Source organism: Monodon monoceros, unplaced genomic scaffold (assembly GCF_005190385.1).
Source record: "Monodon monoceros isolate NGI ecotype Baffin Bay Population unplaced genomic scaffold, NGI_Narwhal_1 Super_Scaffold_2, whole genome shotgun sequence".
Taxonomy (NCBI): Eukaryota; Metazoa; Chordata; class Mammalia; order Artiodactyla; family Monodontidae; genus Monodon; species Monodon monoceros.
The window spans coordinates 84622364-84640477 of NW_021703776.1; the positions used below are offsets into that span (position 1 = coordinate 84622364).

The following is an 18114-nucleotide window of genomic DNA, read 5'->3' on the forward strand; positions in this document are numbered from 1 at the left end:
TGGGATTGTGGGGGGGGTCAGCTTCCATCCGCAAACACCCTGTGTAAGGGAATGGGGTGCCCACAGAGTTGAGGCTTGTCTTGGGAAACACCCCAAGGGCTCCAGCCTCTAGACCAGAGTCCCCGTGATACCCATTCAAACCCGCAAGGAGAGTGTGCCCTTTGGGCTGACATCCACCTGTACCAGGGCCCCAACTGCACAAGGATGTTGCGGTTCCAGGGCAATCCCCCCAGTCGGACCACTTTCTTTCCAACGTCCGGTAGGCTGGAGTTTGCGCCCACCTCACTCCTACAGAACTTCCAGAACATGTCTCGCTCTGCTTTTCTCTATTCTGCATAGTGTCTGGCTCTGTGCTGGGCATACAGTGGGCACTTAAGAAACACACATGGGGAGGGGCCTGAAAGGTGGCCGAGATGCAGCTCCTGGCCCTGGCTGCCCATACTGTGGAGTCTCCATACGTGCTGCTCAGTGGGATGCACGTGCCGAGACAGATGCCGAATGGAGCTCAGGGTTAGAGAGCTGCCAGGCACTCCCCTCACTACCTGGCGCTTGGATTCCCTGTCTTTCCTCCCACTCCACCCCTCCCTGCCGACTCCTGCTCTGCCTTTACATACCAGCTCTTCTTCTCTTGTTCGGGGCACAGAACTGTTTTCCCGTCTGCCCTAGCAGTCCTGACAGGTGACAAAGCCAGAGTTATTCAGGTGCCCAGTCTGTGACGACCTCAAGTCCAGTGGGGCTGGACTCAAACTAAACTCCTTCTCCAGAGCAGAAGTAGAATTACAGAGAAACCCCACCAAGCCCCGTAGAGGGACACAGCTCTGTTTGATTGGGGTGGGAGACCCCAGGTCCCCCGCCCTGCAGTCTCCTGGATGCAGTGCCAACAGGTGTGAAGGGGCGCTCAGGCTTTCCTGGGGGATTCTGAAATAGACTGAAGGTACCAGGGAATCCTGGGGAGCTGGTGGCCACAGCTGAAATGGCCCTCAGCCACCAAATGGTGGTTTGTCTGGGTGTCCATACGCCTGGCAGCACTGTTTCCTAAGAGTATTAGTAATAATGGTAATGATAATGATTGTGTAACTGGGCACTTTACGTATATTCCCTTTAGCCCTAAAAGCCCTGAAAGCAGGTAATTATCATTTGTGTTTTCCGCCTGAAGAAACTGAAGCACAAACTCTGCTTGAGTGACTTCCTCTGGGCGGCAGAGCTGGTGAGCGCTGAGGGCCAGGGTGAAATTCCACGCTCGCGGTCTATTCATGAGCACCCTGTGGTCTCTATCCTGCACACATTTCTGCATCCCAGTCACCCCCATGATCACCTGAGAAATGCCAGCCCGCTCTCATTGTTTCTTCTCGGGGGGAGGCTACTGAACTTGACCCTATTCAGATACTGGAGGCTTTCACGCCTCTGGGAGGGACCCTTGAGAGGCATGGCAGTTGGAAAAGGAGTGTGTGTGGGCAGGGTGCTTCACTGCCTACTCCCCTTATGGGGTGTCCTGGCTGCGTCTGGGGCCCTGTCTACCCCCAACATGTTCTAGAACAGAAGGGGCTTTTGTCCCAACTTGCACTGGGCTGGAACTAAGGATGAATAAACCAAGGGCCCTCCTTCGCAGTGGGGTAGTGGGGTGTTTCTGAGTTCTTACATCACCCCCAGTGCCGCATTCAGCCCACTCCACCCCCAGCAGTCCCTCCGATTTCTAAGGCTTGTTTCGGTAGCTGAGGATTGGGGTACAGAGCAGTCCTGCTGGGAAGACTAGGAAATGAAGAGCAACTCTCACCCCACTGAGAGCTCCTCATTGGAAGAGGGGCCTGGAGCAGACCTTGCAGTAGGAGCTGAGCTGGATTCCAACTTGGCTTCTCCGCCAACCTTCTGTGTGACTCTGGACAAGCCGTTTACCTCTCTGGGCTTCAGTTTGCTCATCCGCTTGTAGGGGAAAAGGCAGCGGGAGATAACTGGACCTGAGAAGCCTAGAGGGCTTTTCCAGCCCTAAGCTTTTATGACACTATGGAGAATTCCAGGTACCAGCACTGGAGTGTAGGACCTGAAGCAGGAAGTTCTCTGCCCTGTCCAGGTCCCTCCCAAGGAGACATTCTACCTTTATTGAGAAGGAAGGGAGAAGTGGAACTTCTTGGTCACGATGCATGGGAACCTTCAGGAACAGCTCCAGACAAACGGGAAGGCTCCTGCCTGAGTGAAACTAGGTGAAACACGGCAACAGTTTTTCTCTTTTTGAGGATGCCCGAGGTGTCTCGTGTGCTGTCCCTCACTCTCAGGCTTGCGCTTCAAGTCCCCTCTCCCAGGAGCTATCAGAAACAGCCCCGTCTGGGTACCTGGAGCAAATGTCCAAATGGCCTTGTCACAGTGTCAGCCATCCAAATGCAAACTGGAGCGGACAGCTCGGCCCTGCAGGGCTGGGAGGAACACACATGCCCGGGGACCCAGCGTGAAGAGAGCAGAATCATTCTTACAGGAGCCATCGCCTTGGGCCGCAGGAGCTATCTCCACGACTGCACTTGTATGAGTGATATCCATGGACCTCTGAGCTTGTCAGACTTCACACTGGCTAATCTCAGAACATCCCGGGAGGCAGGCAGGGGCAGGGAGCGACACAGAGGAGCAATAATGGTCCCCTCATCACACAGAGTGTCCTCAGCAGAGGCACCACCCAGATAGGGGTCCGAGTCCCAAGGGGTGCGAGCCTGTCTGTCTTGAACCCCAATACCACCTTTCCCTGAACTGAGCTTCCTTCTGAAACTCACAACATGGTACAAATCACACTCACAAAGCATCCTCTCCCCAGTTCCCTCTCTCCCACTGGGCAGGCTTAACCATCTCTCAATTTCACAACCACAGGCAAAGAGCTTGAAAAGAAATACAAAGAACAGGGAAGGGGATAGGGACCCTCAACAGGCCCCTCCACTTTGATGCCCTTGCTCTCTGGGAAGCCTTCTCTGGCTGCTCCGTTTAAAATTTCAACCCTTTCACCCTGAGCGGTCTTCCCAGTACCCACTATCCTGCTCCATGGGACTTACTACCTGCTAACCTACTAGAGGACTTATCCAGCAGGTTGATTCTTCTTGATGCTTCCTCTTGCTGCAAGTGCAGACTCTTAAAGTCAAGGATATTTACCTGTTTCTTCACTGTTGAATCCCCAGTGCCTGGGCTAGTGTTTGGCACATAGTAGTTGCTTAGTGAATATCTGTTTGGTGAACGAATGAATCAGGCCTGGGTGATTCGTTACAAAGCAAGATGGCCCTCACCACTTCACTGCGGGACTATGCTGGAGCCAAGAAGAGCAGCCCCTGCCTGGCCCTGCTTTCCTAGGTGACTCCGACCTCGGGTGGGCCCACCTCTGGACCCACCTCCTCAGCCCTTGCAGACATCTGTATCCTGGTTCACAGCTAGGACTGGAGTGCCACTGGCTCATGAGGGCGACAGGCTGTGATGTCCCCAGGCACCTGGAAGCTGACCCACTGTCAACAGGAGTCAGTAAAGCAAAGAACGCCGTGAGAGAGAGCTTTGGCCCAGACACAACTGAAAGTATCTGAAAAGCAGAAGCATGTGCTTAAGGCCTCTGGCTCTCAGGCAGGGGAGAGGTGGTATGCTGGATGGCAGGGATGCTGAAATTTACTGAGAAATCTGCCACTTGCTCTGGGGCCTATCAAAGAAGAGCCTCGCCTTGTGGTGGGAACAGCTGCTTCTCCCCGCCGCAGTGGGTTGCTCCAGGGCACCTGAGGACAGCCCCGGCTCTGCTACCTCATCTCCTCGTTTGTCTGCCTTGCTGACATTTCCTCTCACTTCCCTCCCATCAGTTTGGCAGGTTTTTATCACACTGGTTTCAGTGTGTATAGACATTCCCTTGGGAGTACTGCAGTTGTAGTAAATATATACCATATACATACACACAGACATGTACAAAGCAAGGAGACTGATGGAGATACACAGAGACAGACACAGGGGAAGGAGTGTGTGTGTCCATATATGCGCGCACGCGCACACACACACACACACACACACACACACACACACACACACACACCCTAGGGAGATACCCAGAGTCACGCAGAAGAAAAGCAAAAAGACAGAAAAATATGGCACCGCAAGAGACAGGCAGACCCTGACAAAATGACACTGATACCTAGCAGGGCGCACTCAGCCACTCCAAGAAAAAGTGTACTACATAGAAAGGAGCCCTTGCTGGACAAGAAATAGAGAGGAACTCACATATCCAAAACAACAGAAACAGTATCCCGGCTATAGAATTATTCAGCCTGCAAATAATTGTAGTAATAGCTCCCATTGCTTTTATCACTCAGGAAATTCCAAGGACTGTTGTAGCTCTGTGCCAGAAATAGGGATGAAGACTGAATACATAGTTCTTATTATAAATCACAATATCACAATTAGGTATATTATATATGGCTATCACATCAGATGAATGATATTATTATTTAAGAGATAGTTAACGTAGGCTATTTAAGTTTAACCAGCAAGTTTATATAAATGAAAACACAAAGCAAAAAATAGCTCAGAACAGGGCAAAAGTCATGGCAGTGATAAACAGATGACTGAAGCCTGGGGGAATGCTTTCTTTATCTAAAGTATAGTCTTTTAATCATATAAGTTCAAACTTGGGAATTAAGATAAGCAATAAATCATTCATATCAGTTCTCTTTTCTAATTCTGGTTGTGTGAAGACACTGGGAATTCATTCATTCATTCATTCACCTGTACATTCATCAAATAACTATCACAGGCCTATAAGATGAGATTTAGGCAGACGAAGAAGACATAGAACTGTCCTCCAGCTGCTGTCAGTCTGCTAGGAGAGAAAGACAAGAAAGTCATCACAGCTCAGTCTGAGAAGAGCTACCGTAGAGGTGTAAAGCACGGGTCAGGAGTAGCTCACTGAATGTGTGATAGCAGAGCTAAGCTGTAAGGGAAAAGAAAAAATTAGATGATAAAGTGAAGCACCTTTCAGGCAGAGCTTACCTCAGGGCCGAGCACATACCCTCAGCCTGCAGTCCCAGCCTGCAAAGTGTTCTGATCCATCATGGCTGAGACTCCCCCACCGGCCGACAGAGGCTGGTAGGCGTTAGTCCTGAAGCCCCGGGGCCTGGTATTTCTCCAGATAGATTTACCAGGCTGCTCTTGCCCCATCAGGACTGCAGGCTGTGGGTTCTTGATTTGCTTTCCACTGGGCCTGGATCCCTGCTGAGGAGCCTGCCTCGGTCTTGACCTGGACTCCTGTGCTCCACCCCCGATAGATCACCCAGAATCTTGATGCCACCACCTGCCAGACTCCACACACAGCCAGTTCCAGACGCTCCTGGTGCAACGTTATAAGAATAAGAGCCTCCGCTTATCAAGCCCTTACGCTGTGCCAGGCTTGCATCATGCTGATAACATGCGTTATGTCACTAGATCCCTGCAACCACACCAGTGAATTTTATCATTACGTCCATGTTCCAGCTGAGGACAACGAATCTTAAAGAGGTTAGGAGCTTACCTGAGATCACACTTAGTAAACGGTAGGACCAAGTTTCGTGCTCAGATATCCTGACACCAAGGTCAGTCTGATTACCCATCTTGCTATATTACCCTCCCCACAGAGAACCTGCAACCCCAGTGGACGCCAGTGTTGGCCCAGATGTCAGGGTCTTGGGACTGGGATTTGGGTGGCAGGCCTATGAGGAGGGCCCCATAGCGGATAACGGCCCAAACTCTATCCACTCCTGCCCTCCTCTCCTTCCCAGCGTGCCCATAATCCAGAGCTCCCAGCATGCCTCGCCATCAAGTCTGAATGGGTACTGACCACTGATCGTGCTCTTAGGGAAGTGGGACAGGTGAAATCAAGAACCTCAGAACCCCGGGACTTCCCTAGTGGTCCAGGGGTAAAGAATCCGTCTTCCAGTCCAGGGGATGGGGGTTCCATCCTTGGTCGGGGGAACTAAGATCCCACATGCTGCAGGGCAACTAAGCCAGCGTGCCACAACTACTGAGCCCGTGCGCCTCAATGAGAGAGCCCGCGTGCTGCAAACTACAGAGTCCAAGGGCTCTGGACCCCGTGGGCCACAGCTACAGAGCCGATGCGCCCTGGAGGCTGTGCGCCACAACTAGAGAGAGAAAACCCGCACGCCACAACTAGAGAGAAGCCTGCACGCCGCAACAAAGAGCCCGTGTGCTGCAACTAAGACCTGACGCAGCCAAAAAAAAAAAAAAAGAACCTCAGAATCCCAACTCAGCAATTAGAGGGGGTTCCACACAGCTTTTAGATTTTCCTCTTTGGAAGCTCTTAGATATTTTAAGTCCCAGGTTCAGAAACCCTGGCTTTCAGGTCACGTAAGAAATCCTGAAACATTCAATGTCTGTGGAGGTCTTGCGTCTTCTCCAAAGACTTCATTCCACCAGGGAAAGCTGCTTCCCCCTCAGTGTCTAGGGCCTTAGAGGTAGGCAGGGAGGGGGAGTGTGGGCCTCATGGAAAAGGAGTAAGAAATGAAAGCAAAGGAGCAGCTTCATACCAGTCCGGACTCCTGGGATAAAGTGCTCCCCACTCGGCTTCACATCATGGCAGCCTCAGCGAGGGCACCACAAGGGGTCCCAGTGTGGCTGGATGGGGGGGTCCCTTGCCATGAGAAGGTGCCATCGAGCTCTTGGGGAGGGTGGAGCTGCTGTGGGCTGCCAAGGCATAATGCACAGGCCCTGTGGGCGGCATAATGCAGTATTTATCTCCCTCACTTTGCAGAGAGGGAACAGGCAGAACAACAGACTCCGTCAGCAAGGTCCTCTGGGGAGTTCAGGCCTCACTAATGAAGATGAATCAGACGGGGGAATCTGCCTTTGCCGCTCAGAGCTAATGTATACATATTCATGGGCGGGGAGGACAGCTCCCAGAATCACCCATCCTCCAGAGAGGCCGCAGGGGCAGAGGCATGGCAGTGCGAAGCTGCACTTGGGGGGGGGGTGTGCGTCTTGTGGGGTGGAACACTGCGGGCTGTGAATTAGGGCGCCCCAGGAAATACCCTGAAATGGATGGAATTCCCAAGGCGAAATTTACTCCTTTGCCCGCTGCAAATGTATGAGTCCTGGTCTGAGCTCAGGGACCCCTGAAGAACTTAGTTCTCAGCTGAGTTCCAGAAGCAAATCCAGCTCTGCTACTTCCTACTGCACATCAGCTAATACCAACCCTCACACCATATCTCTTCTGCCTGGTGTGGCCTCATGGAATCTGCTGGAGGTTCCATGTTAGAGTTCCAGGTACACACGAAGCCTCGGGACACATGTTACAGCATCTCATCTCAGACACATAGACCCTGTCTTCTGAATCTCCATCTGACTCTTCCATGATGTGCCCTCAACTAAGTTTTTCTGGGCAACAAATCCTTGCCCACCATAGACCTCCAGGGTCCAGGAAGGTGACCTTGGTAGGAGATTATACAGTGTGTAGGGAAATCGGGACCAAAAACTTGGGCATCTGTAGCCTGTTTCTTCAGGCGAGAGCAAATGTTGGCCCTGCACCTACGCACACCGTCACTCTGAAGTCAGTGGATTTGCTCTTGACTCACAGATATTTTGACATGTGGGAGGTTTTATTCCGTTTTGGCGCACTCAGCCCCTGTCCCCACGCAGCATAACGGAAAGGATACACACTGAGTCAAATAAATCAAATCCCCTCTCTGCAGCCGGCCTCCTGCAGGTTTCCACGGAGCCACAGGCTAGTCCTTAGCAGCAAGACAAATGTCTGACAGAGCTCAGCGTGCCTTACCTGCCTTTCCGACATGATGTAGAGCTGCTTGTGGTCCTTGGAGAAGGCCATGTCCCGGAGGACGGGGCCAGGGTCCACCACCTGCACCGTCTCGTACTGGAGGGCATTGCCCCGGGGCCCATCTACCCGGATCTGTGGAGAAGAGGAAGAGGAGAGGTGGTGTGAGTTCCGATCCTGCGTGGCCTGCAGTCCAGCTTCCGCCCGGGTCCCCTCCCACAGGCAAGGGGGAGGAGGTGAGCCCTGCCTCCCAGAGGCCAGGCCTGAAGGCTCAGGCGCGGCACACGCCCACCAGGGGCCTGGCGTTGGGAATGGCAAAGAGAAGGGAGGAGGCGGAGACCAAGCCGGGCTGCACCAAGAACCTGGTGTTCTTCTCTCTGGCTCACTATGCCTTAGGCTCGAGTCTTTGAGGCCTTGCTTGTACATCTTTGGAGAAGAGGACGGGCCTTTCTAGTTACTCAGCATGTTACCTTATTGTTAACGTAATAAAAAGGTTCTCTGCAACATCAAAAGTCCTACCTGATATACTGATAGAATAGATGGGGAAGATGAGATGCAGTACGTTAAACAACTGGCCTGAGCTATCAAATCTGGTGACAGATTGAGAATCTAGTTTGACCCTGGAGTCCATGCTTTTCCTACCACTCCACTTACACGAGGGACCCTGTTCCTTGATGGCTTTCATGTTTACTTCCTGGGGATGCCACTAAAGGCAGCGGCCTCCAGCCTGCACAATTCCAGAGGCTTTTGCCAGTCATTCCCAATTCTGAAGCTGAAACACTTGCACTTGGCAAATATTTATTTTAAAAATGAAGAAATAAATGCAGTTCAAACTCTTCTTTGCAGATTTCCCATTAAGCTCAGGAAAACAACAACAACAGCAATGAAAACAAACAAACAAACTGGTGAAGGAATTAACAAAAGATACGTTTAGCCCTGAAAACCTAAATGCCTTGGATTCCAGTAGCCCTCCTCCTTCTGCCCCCACTCCCAAGCCACCAGCTGTCTACCCTGGCCAGGTCTTTCCTTAATCTGAATGAAATGGGAGCTCATGCAAAACCAATTGGGATTACCACCCAAGTCTGACCACGAGGTGATGGCCTTGGCCCCCAGCCCAGCCGGGCTTCATCCCCAGCTGTGAATCACCCCTGGAGAAGCAGCATGAGAGTGATATTGCATGGCCGGCTGGTCTCCAGCCCCTTAAGGCTGCCGGCAGGAGCAAGCGCCCCTCGGGGATGCTAGCAGAATGGAGTCCCACCCAGTGGCCCGTGGTCTGATCCCCGAGGGAAATTGGATTCAGTGCCTGAGTGATCATCTGGCTCCAACTTCCCTGCTCTGTAGGGTGAGCTGATGTGCTGGATGTGGACGTCAGAAGAAACTAGGTGAACTGGGCAGGGACAGAGGGGTGGACCAGGGAGCACCAATGGGGCAAGTTTTCCCAGGCCCAAGGAGGCAGGATGGGGGTATGACCCCCACCCTTGCCCATTCTGCCAGGGCAGGAAATCAGTAATTGGAAAGGTGGTTCCTGGAAATTCCCTGGTGGTCCACTGGTTGGGACTTAGCACTCTCACTGCCAGGGGGCTCGAGTTTGATCCCTGGTCAGGGAACTGGGATCTTGCAAGCCATGTGTCGCAGCCAAAAAAGTAATAAAAATAAAAATAAAAGACCTTTAAAAAAAAAGAAAAGGTAGTTCTCCCCTTCACATCACCCCACCCCAATCCACTACTTGTTTCAGAAAACAGAAAGGAAAGCATCCATTCATCCATCTTCTGAAAGAGTCTCACACAAGACATGAATAAAAGAGTTTATGGTGGATGTGCTGAATGATGGGCAATCACAAAATTTAGGTAGGCTGGACCAGCTGCTGGCTCTTGGGCCATTACATGAATAAGAACAAGAACTGCTAGCGATTGAGTGGCTGCTACGCGTCCTGCACGATTCTAGGCATTCTACATGTATTTACTCTCTTATTTAAACCTCATAATTCCATGAAGCCTTAATATTCCACTAAGCCTTATTCCAATAAGCCTTAATAAATCCCATTTACAGGTGAGGCACAGAGAGGTTTAATACCTTGTTCATGGTCACACATTTAGCGATCGGCATGGCCTCAACCCCTGCCAAGGTCCAACCAATTCCAGAGTCCAGCAACACAAGCTGAGCCAGGTCCTACTGGTTCTATAAACATGCATCTCTTCTAGGAGTGAAAGTAGTTACTGTTAAACAAGCATCACCCTGGGAGTGCTGGAGGAACCATGTCTATCTACTGTAGTCCTTCAGGGAAAGAATCATGCATATGAATGAAAAAGAAGCTGTTGTAAATTTTCAAAATAATTACCCCTTATACTTTTGTTTTATACCTTGCTGAGAATGTTATTCTTAAATAACATCGTCTCATTTGATGGTTGTAGAATTTTTATGATGTTGACTGCCAGCATAATCATTCTCATTTTACCAAAGAAAAACTGAGATTGGGGCTGTTCTGTGTCTCTTCCAAAGTTTGGTGATAAACGAATGACAGTCAGGACTAGAACCCAGGTTTCCCGATTCCTAGCTCAGAGATTGCCATTGAGCTATTTAGATCTTCCCAGAGCCTTTGACAAGGTTCCACATGAAAAGGTGTTTAAAAATAATGAGTCTCTGGGCTTCCCTGGTGGCGCGGTGGTTGGGAGTCTGCCTGCCGATGCAGGGGACGCGGGTTCGTGCCCCGGTCCGGGAGGATCCCACATGCCGCGGAGCGGCTGGGCCCGTGAGCCATGGCCACTAAGCCTGCGCGTCCGGAGCCTGCGCTCCGCGGTGGGAGAGGCCATAACAGTGAGAGGCCCGTGTACCGCCAAAAAACATAAATAAATAAAAATAATGAGTCTCCATGGGATTTTGGGCAGTTTGGCCATGGAGAGAGGACCAACTTAGAGACAGAAAAAGACACATCTCTCCATGGAGAAGTGGGAACTGGGGGACTCCCCAGGCACTAGTGTCATGACTGGTCTTATTTAAAACTTTTTTTTTTTAACATCTTTATTGGAGTATAATTGCTTTACATTGTTGTGTTAGTTGCTACTGTATAACAAAGTGAATCAGCGATACATATACATACATCCCCATATCCCCTCCCTCTTGCGTCTCCCTCCCACCCTCCCTATCCCACCGCTCTAGGTGGTCACAAAGCACCGAGCTGATCTCCCTGTGCTATGCGGCTGCTTCCCACTAGCTATCTATTTTACGTTTGGTAGTGTATATTTGTCCATGCCATTCTCTCACTTCGTCTCAGCTTACCCTGCCCCATCCCCTGTCCTCAAGTCCATTCTCTACGTCTGCGTCTTTACTCCTGTCCGGCGCTAAAGTTCATCAGAACCTTTTTTTTGTTCTTAGATTCCATATGTACATGTTAGCATACGGTATTTGTCTTTCTCTTTCTGACTTACTTCACTCTGTATGACAGTCTCTAGACCCATCCATCACTACAAATAACTCAATTTTGTTTCTTTTCATGGCTGAGTAAGATTCCATTGTATATATGTGCCACACCTTCTTTATCCATTCATTTGTCAATGGACACTTAGGTTGTTTCCATCTCCGGGCTATTGTAAATAGAGCTGCAATGAACATTTTGGTACCTGACTCTTTGAATTATGGTTTTCTCAGGGTATATGCCCAGTAGTGGGATTGCTGGGTCATATGGTAGTTGTGTTTTTAGTTTTTTAAGGAACCTCCATACTGTTCTCCATAGTGGCTGTATCAATTTACATTCCCACCAACAGCGCGAGAGGGTTCCCTTTTCTCCACACCCTCTCCAGCATTTATTCTTTGTAGATGTTTTGATGATGGCTATTCTGACTGGTGTGAGGTGATACCTCGTTGTAGTTTTGATTTGCATTTCTCTAATGATTAGTGATGTTGAGCGTGCTTTCATGTGTTTGCTGGCAATCTGTATATCTTCTTTGGAGAAATGTCTATTTAGGTCTTCTGCCCATTTTTGGATTGGGTTGTTTGTTTTTTTGATATTGAGCTGCACGAGCTGCTTGTGTATTTTGGAGATTAGTTCTCTGTCAGTTGCTTCGTTTGCAAATATTTTCTCCCATTCTGAGGGTTGTCTTTTCATCTTATTTATGGTTTCCTTTGCTGTGCAAAAGCTTTTAAGTTTCACTAGGTCCCATTTGTTTGTTTTTATTTCCATTTCCCTAGAAGGTGGGTCAAAAAGGATCTTGCTGTGATTTATGGTATAGAGTGTTCTGCCTATGCTTTCCTCTGAGAGTTTTATAGTGTCTGGCCTTACATTTAGGTCTTTAATCCATTTTGAGTTTATTTTTGTGTATGGTGTTAAGGAGTGTCCTAATTTCATTCTTTTACATGTAGCTGTCCAGTTTCCCCAGCACCACTTACTGAAGAGACTGTCTTTTCTCCATTGTATATTCTTGCCTCCTTTATCAAAGATAAGGTGACCATATGTGTGTGGGTTTATCTCTGGGCTTTCTATTCTGTTCCATTGATCTATATTTCTGTTTTTGTGCCAGTATCATACTGTCTTGATTACTGTAGCTTTGTAGTATAGTCTGAAGTCAGGGAGCCTGATTCCTCCAGATCCGTTTTTCGTTCTCAAGATTGCTTTGGCTCTTCAGGGTCTTTTGTGTTTCCATACAAATTGTGAAATTTTTTGTTCTACCATTGGTAGGACAAACTACCAAATGCCATTGGTAGTTTGATAGGGATTGCACTGAATCTGTAGATTGCTTTGGGTAGTATACTCATTTTCACAATGTTGATTCTTCCAATCCAAGAACATAGTATATCTATCCATCTGTTTATATCATCTTTAATTTCTTTCACCAGCATCTTATAGTTTTCTGCATACATATCTTTTGTCTCCTTAGGTAGGTTTATTCCTAGGTATTTTATTCTTTTTGTTGCAATGGTAAATGGGAGTGTTTCCTTAATTTCCTTTCAGATTTTTCATCATTAGTGTATAGGAATGCAAGAGATTTCTGCACATTAATTTTGTATCCTGCTACTTTACCAAATACACTGATTAGCTCTAGTAGTTTTCTGGTAGCATCTTTAGGATTCTCTAAGTATAGTATCATGTCGTCTACAAACAGTGACAGTTTTACTTCTTCTTTTCCAATTTGGAGTCCTTTTATTTCTTTTTTCTTCTCTGATTGCTGTGGCTAAAACTTCCAAAATGATGTTGAATAATAGTGGTGAGAGTGTGCAACCTTCTCTTGTTCTTGATCATAGTGGAAATGGTTTCAGTTTTTCACCATTGAGAGCAATGTTGGCTGTGGGTTTGTCATATATGGCCTTTATTATGTTGCGGTAACTTCCCTCTATGTCTACTTTCTGTAGAGTTTTTATCATAAATGGGTGTTGAATTTTGTCGAAAGATTTTTCTGCATCTATTGAGATGATCATATGGTTTTTATCCTTCAATTTGTTAATATGATTTATCGTATTGATTTGTGTATACTGAAGAATCCTTGCATTCCTGGGTTAAACCCCACTTGATTATGGTGTATGATCCTTTTAATGTGCTGTTAGATTCTGTTTGCTAGTATTTTGTTGAGGATTTTTGCGTCTATGTTCATGAGTAATACTGGCCTGTAGTTTTCTTTTTTTGGTGACATCTTTGTCTGGTTTTTGTACCAGGGTGGTGGTGGCCTCGTAGAATGAGCTTGGGAGTGTTCTTCTCTCTGCTATATTTTGGAAGAGTTTGAGAAGGATAGGTGTTAGCTTTTCTCTAAATGTTTGATAGAATTCACCTGTGAAGCCATCTGGTCCTGGGCGTTTGTTTGTTGGCAGATTTTTAATCACAGTTTCAATTTCAGTGCTTGTGACTGGTCTGTTTATATTTTCTATTTCTTCCTGGTTCAGTCTCAGAAGGTTGTGCTTTTCTAAGAATTTCTCCATTTCTTTCAGGTTGCCCATTTTCTTGGCATATAGTTGCTTGTAGTAATCTCTCATGATCCTTTGTATACCTGCAGTGTCAGTTGTTACTTCTTTTTCATTTCTAGTTCTGTTGATTTGAGACTTCTCCCTTTTTTTCTTGATGAGTCTGGCTAATGGTTTATCAATTGTGTTTATCTTCTCAAAGAACCAGCTTTTAGTTTTATTGATCTTTGCTATCATTTCTATTTCATTTATTTCTGACCTGATCTTTATGATTTCTTTCCTTCTGCTAACTGTTTTTTTTGTTCTTCTTTCTCTAATTGCTTTAGTTGTTAAGGTTAGGTTGTTTATTTGAGATGTTTCTTGTTTCTTGAGGTAGGATTGTATTGCTATAAACTTCCCTTTTAGAACTGCTTTTGCTGCATTGCATAGGTTTTGGGCTGTCATGTTTTCATTGTCATTTGTTTCTAGGTATTGTTTGATTTCTTCAGTAATCTCTTGGTTATTTAGTAGCACACGTTTATCCTCCATGTGTTTGTATTTTTTACAGTTTTTCTCCTATAATTGATATCTAGTCTCATAGCGTTGTGGTTGGAAAAGATACCTGATACGAGCTCAATTTTCTTAAATTTACCAAGTCTTGATTTGAGACCCAAGTTATGATCTATCCTGGAGAATGTTCCATGAGCACTTGAGAAGAAAGTGTATTCTGTTGTTTTTGGATGGAGTGTCCTATAAATATCAGTTAAGTCCATCTAGTTTAATGTATCATTTAAAGCTTGTGTTTCCTTATTTATTTTCATTATGGTTGATCTGTCCATTGGTGAAAGAGGGGTCTTAAAGTCCCCTAATATGACTGTGTTACTGTCGATTTCCCCTTTTATGGCTGTTAGCATTTGCCTTATGTATTGAGGTGCTCCTATGTTGGGTGCATAAATATTTACAGTTGTTATATCTTCTTCTTGGATTGATCCCTTGATCGTTATGTAGTGTCCTTCTTTGCCTCTTGTAATAGTCTTTACTTTAAAGTCTATTTTGTCTGACATGAGAATTGCTACTCCAGCTTTCTTTTGATTTCCATTAGCATGGAATATCTTTTTCCATCCCCTCACTTTCAGTCTGTATGTGTCCCTAGGTCTGCAGTGGGTCTCTTATAGACAGGATATATATGGGTCTTTTTTTGGTATCCATTCAGCCAGTCTATGTCTTTTAGTGGGAGCATTTAATCCATTTACATTTAAGGTAGTTATCGATATGTATATTCCTATTACCATTTTCTTAATTGTTTGGGGTTTGTTATTGTAGTTCTTTTCCTTCTCTTGTGTTTCCTGCCTAGAGAAGTTCCTTTAGCATTTGTTGTAGAGCTGGTTTGGTGGTGCTGAATTCTCTTAGCTTTCGCTTATCTGTAAAGGTTTTAATTTCTCCATTGAATCTGAATGAGATCTTTGCTGGGTAGAGTAATCTTGGTTGTAGGTTTTTCCCTTTCATCACTTTAAACATGTTTTGCCACTCCCTTCTGGTTTGCAGAGTTTCTGCTGAAAGATCAGCTGTTAACCTTATGGGGATTCCATTGTATGTTATTTGTTGCTTTTCCCTGGCTGCTTTTAAAATTTTTTCTTTGTGTTTATTTATTTATTTTTTTGCGGTTATGCAGGCCTCTCACTGTCGTGGCCTCTCCCGTTGCAGAGCACAGGCTCAGGACGTGCAGGCTCAGCAGCCATGGCTCATGGGCCCAGCCGCTCCGTGGCATGTGGGATCTTCCCGGACCAGGGCACGAACCCGTGTCCACTGCATCGGCAGGTGGACTCTCAACCACTGCGCCACCAGGGAAGCCCTGTATTTAATTTTTGATAGTTGGATTAATATGTGTCTCGGTGTGTTTCTCCTTGGATTTATCCTGTATGGGGCTCTGTGCTTCCTGGACTTGACTGACTCTTTCCTTCCCCATATTAGGGTAGTTTTCAACTACAATCTCTTCAAATACTTCCTCAGTCCCCTTTTTTCTCTCTTCTTTTTCTAGGACCCATATAATTCGAATGTTGCTGCATTTAATGTTGTCCCAGAGGTCTCTGAGGTTGTCCTCAATTCTTTTCATTCTTTTTTCTTTATTCTGCTCTGCGGTAGGTAGTTATTTGCACTATTTTATCTTCCCGGTCTTTTATCCATTCTTCTGCCTCAGTTATTCTGCTATTGGTGCCTTCTAGAGAATTTTAAATTTTATTTATTGTGTTGTTCATCATTGTTTGTTTGCTCTTTAGTTCTTCTAGGTCCTTGTTAAATGTTTCTTGCATTTTGTCTATTCTATTTCCAAGATTTTGGATCATCTTTACTATCATTATTCTGAATTCTTTTTCAGGTAGACTGCCTATTTCCTCTTCATTTGTTAGGTCTGGTGGGTTTTATCTTGCTCCTTCATCTGCTGTGTGTTTCTCTATCTTCTCATTTTGCTTAACTTACTGTGTTTGGGGTCTCCTTTTCGCAGGCTGCAGGTTTGTAGTTCCCATTGTTTTTGTGTCTGCCCCCAGTGGGTAAGGTTGGTTCAGTGGGTTGTGTAGGCTTCCTGGTGGAGGGGACTGGTGCCTGTGTTCTGGTGCATGAGGCTGGATCTTGTCTTTCTGGTGGGCAGGTCCACGTCTGGTGGTGTGCTTTGGGATGTCTGTGAACTTAGTATGATTTTAGGCAGCCTGTCTGCTAATGGGTGGGATTGTGTTCCTGCCTTTTAGTTGTTTGGCATAGGGTGTCCAGCACTGTAGTTTGCTGTTCGTTGAGTGGAGCTGGGTCTTAGCGTTGAGACAGAGATCTCTGGGAGAGCTCTCACCTATTGATATTACGTGGGGCCAGGAGGTCTCTGGTGGTCCAGTGTCCTGAACTCGGCTCTCCCACCTCAGACGCTCAGGCCTGACACCTGCCTGGAATACCAAGACCCTGTCAGCCACACGGCCAGGAAATGGGGTGTTTATTGCCTTTTGGGAAGTTTGAGGTCTTCTGCCAGTGTTCAGTAGGTGTTCTGTAGGAGTTGTTCCACATGTAGATGTATTTTTGACCTATTTGTGGGGAGGAAGGTGACCTCCACGTCTTATTCCTCTGCCATCTTGAAGGTCCTCCTTAATACTTTTTATAGATGGGTCTGGAGCAAGGAGCAAGGACATTACAGCTGATCCTAAGCTCTTTGGAATAGCAAGAAGGTCAATGATGGAAATGAACTACAGAAAGACGGCGCATCCTCTGCGGGGACTGAGGGTCGGGGGAGGAGCTGTATTTGGGCAAATAGACCTGGGACTTCAAGTCTCATGTTGGCAGAGACCATGCCTGTTGTATTCAGTGCTACAGCCCCAATGCCTGGCACAGTATCCAAGACACGGTTGGTGCTCAATAATTAGTTACTGACAAATGTCGGCGAGGGGATGGAGAAAAGGGAAAGGCTGTACACTCTTGGTGGTGTGTAAATTGGTACAGCCACTAAGGAAAACAGTAGGGTTGTTTCTCAAATAACTAAAACTAGAACTGCCATATGATCCAGCAATTCTGCTCCTGGGTATATACCCAAAGGAAACAAAATCAGTATCTCAAAGAGATATCTGCACTCCCATCTCCATTACAGCATTATTCACAATAGCCAAGACATGGAAACAACCTAAACATCTATCAGTGGATGAATGGATAAAAGAATGTGATTATATGTATATAATTCAGCCTTAAAAAAGAAACAAATCCTGCTATTTTCAACAACATGGATGAATCTGGAGAACATTATGCAACGTGAATTAAGACAGACACAGAAAGACAAACACTACATGCTCTCGCTTATATGTGGAAACCAAAATAGTCCAAATCCTAGAAGCAGAGAGTAGAATGGCAGTTTCCAGGGCCCAGGGGGAGGGGAAAATGGGGAGATGTTGGTCAAGGGATACACAGTTTCAGTTATTAGATGAATATGTTCTAGAGACCTAATGTACGACAATGTGACTATGATGATACAGTACTGTATACTTTAAATTTGCTAATAGGGTAGATTCTAAGTGTTCCTGTCACACACACACACACACACACACACACACAAAAAGAATGAAAATGGTAACTATGTGAGGTGATGGATACGTGAATTATCTTGATTGTAGTGGTTATTTCACAATATATAATATATCAGAACATCAAGTTGTACACCTTAAATATATACAATTTTTATTTGTCAATTGTACCTCACTACAGATGGGAAAAGTAAGTAGTTACTACATAAATGATCAACTCCCTCTGTCTAAAACACCCCACATTCTACCAATCCGATGATGGACTCTGAGCTGATCAAGGTAAGAGGCAGGATCAAAAAAGAAGAGCTCAGTTGTCATCATTCACTGCTGCCGATACTCCACGGCAGCCAAAAAAGGCCGACAAAATATCAGGCAGCTTTCAAATGGGATTCCAGGGGCAAAGAGGCAAACAGAAGCCATTCTCCTGGCCAAGTTCACCTGTAC

General features: G+C 46.5%; 1 protein-coding gene across 1 annotated transcript in view; it reads right to left on the reverse strand.

The window, feature by feature from the left end:
* Nucleotides 1-7511: 7511 nt before the first annotated feature.
* Nucleotides 7512-18114, reverse strand: part of LOC114901599 (plexin-A4-like) — a 293914-nt gene continuing 283311 nt past the window's right edge. Inside the window, exon 4 of the mRNA XM_029233535.1 lies at nt 7512-7894. Within this exon, the coding sequence (XP_029089368.1) occupies nt 7661-7894 (234 nt within the window). The 3' untranslated portion in view covers nt 7512-7660. The remainder of the gene's footprint in view (nt 7895-18114) is intronic.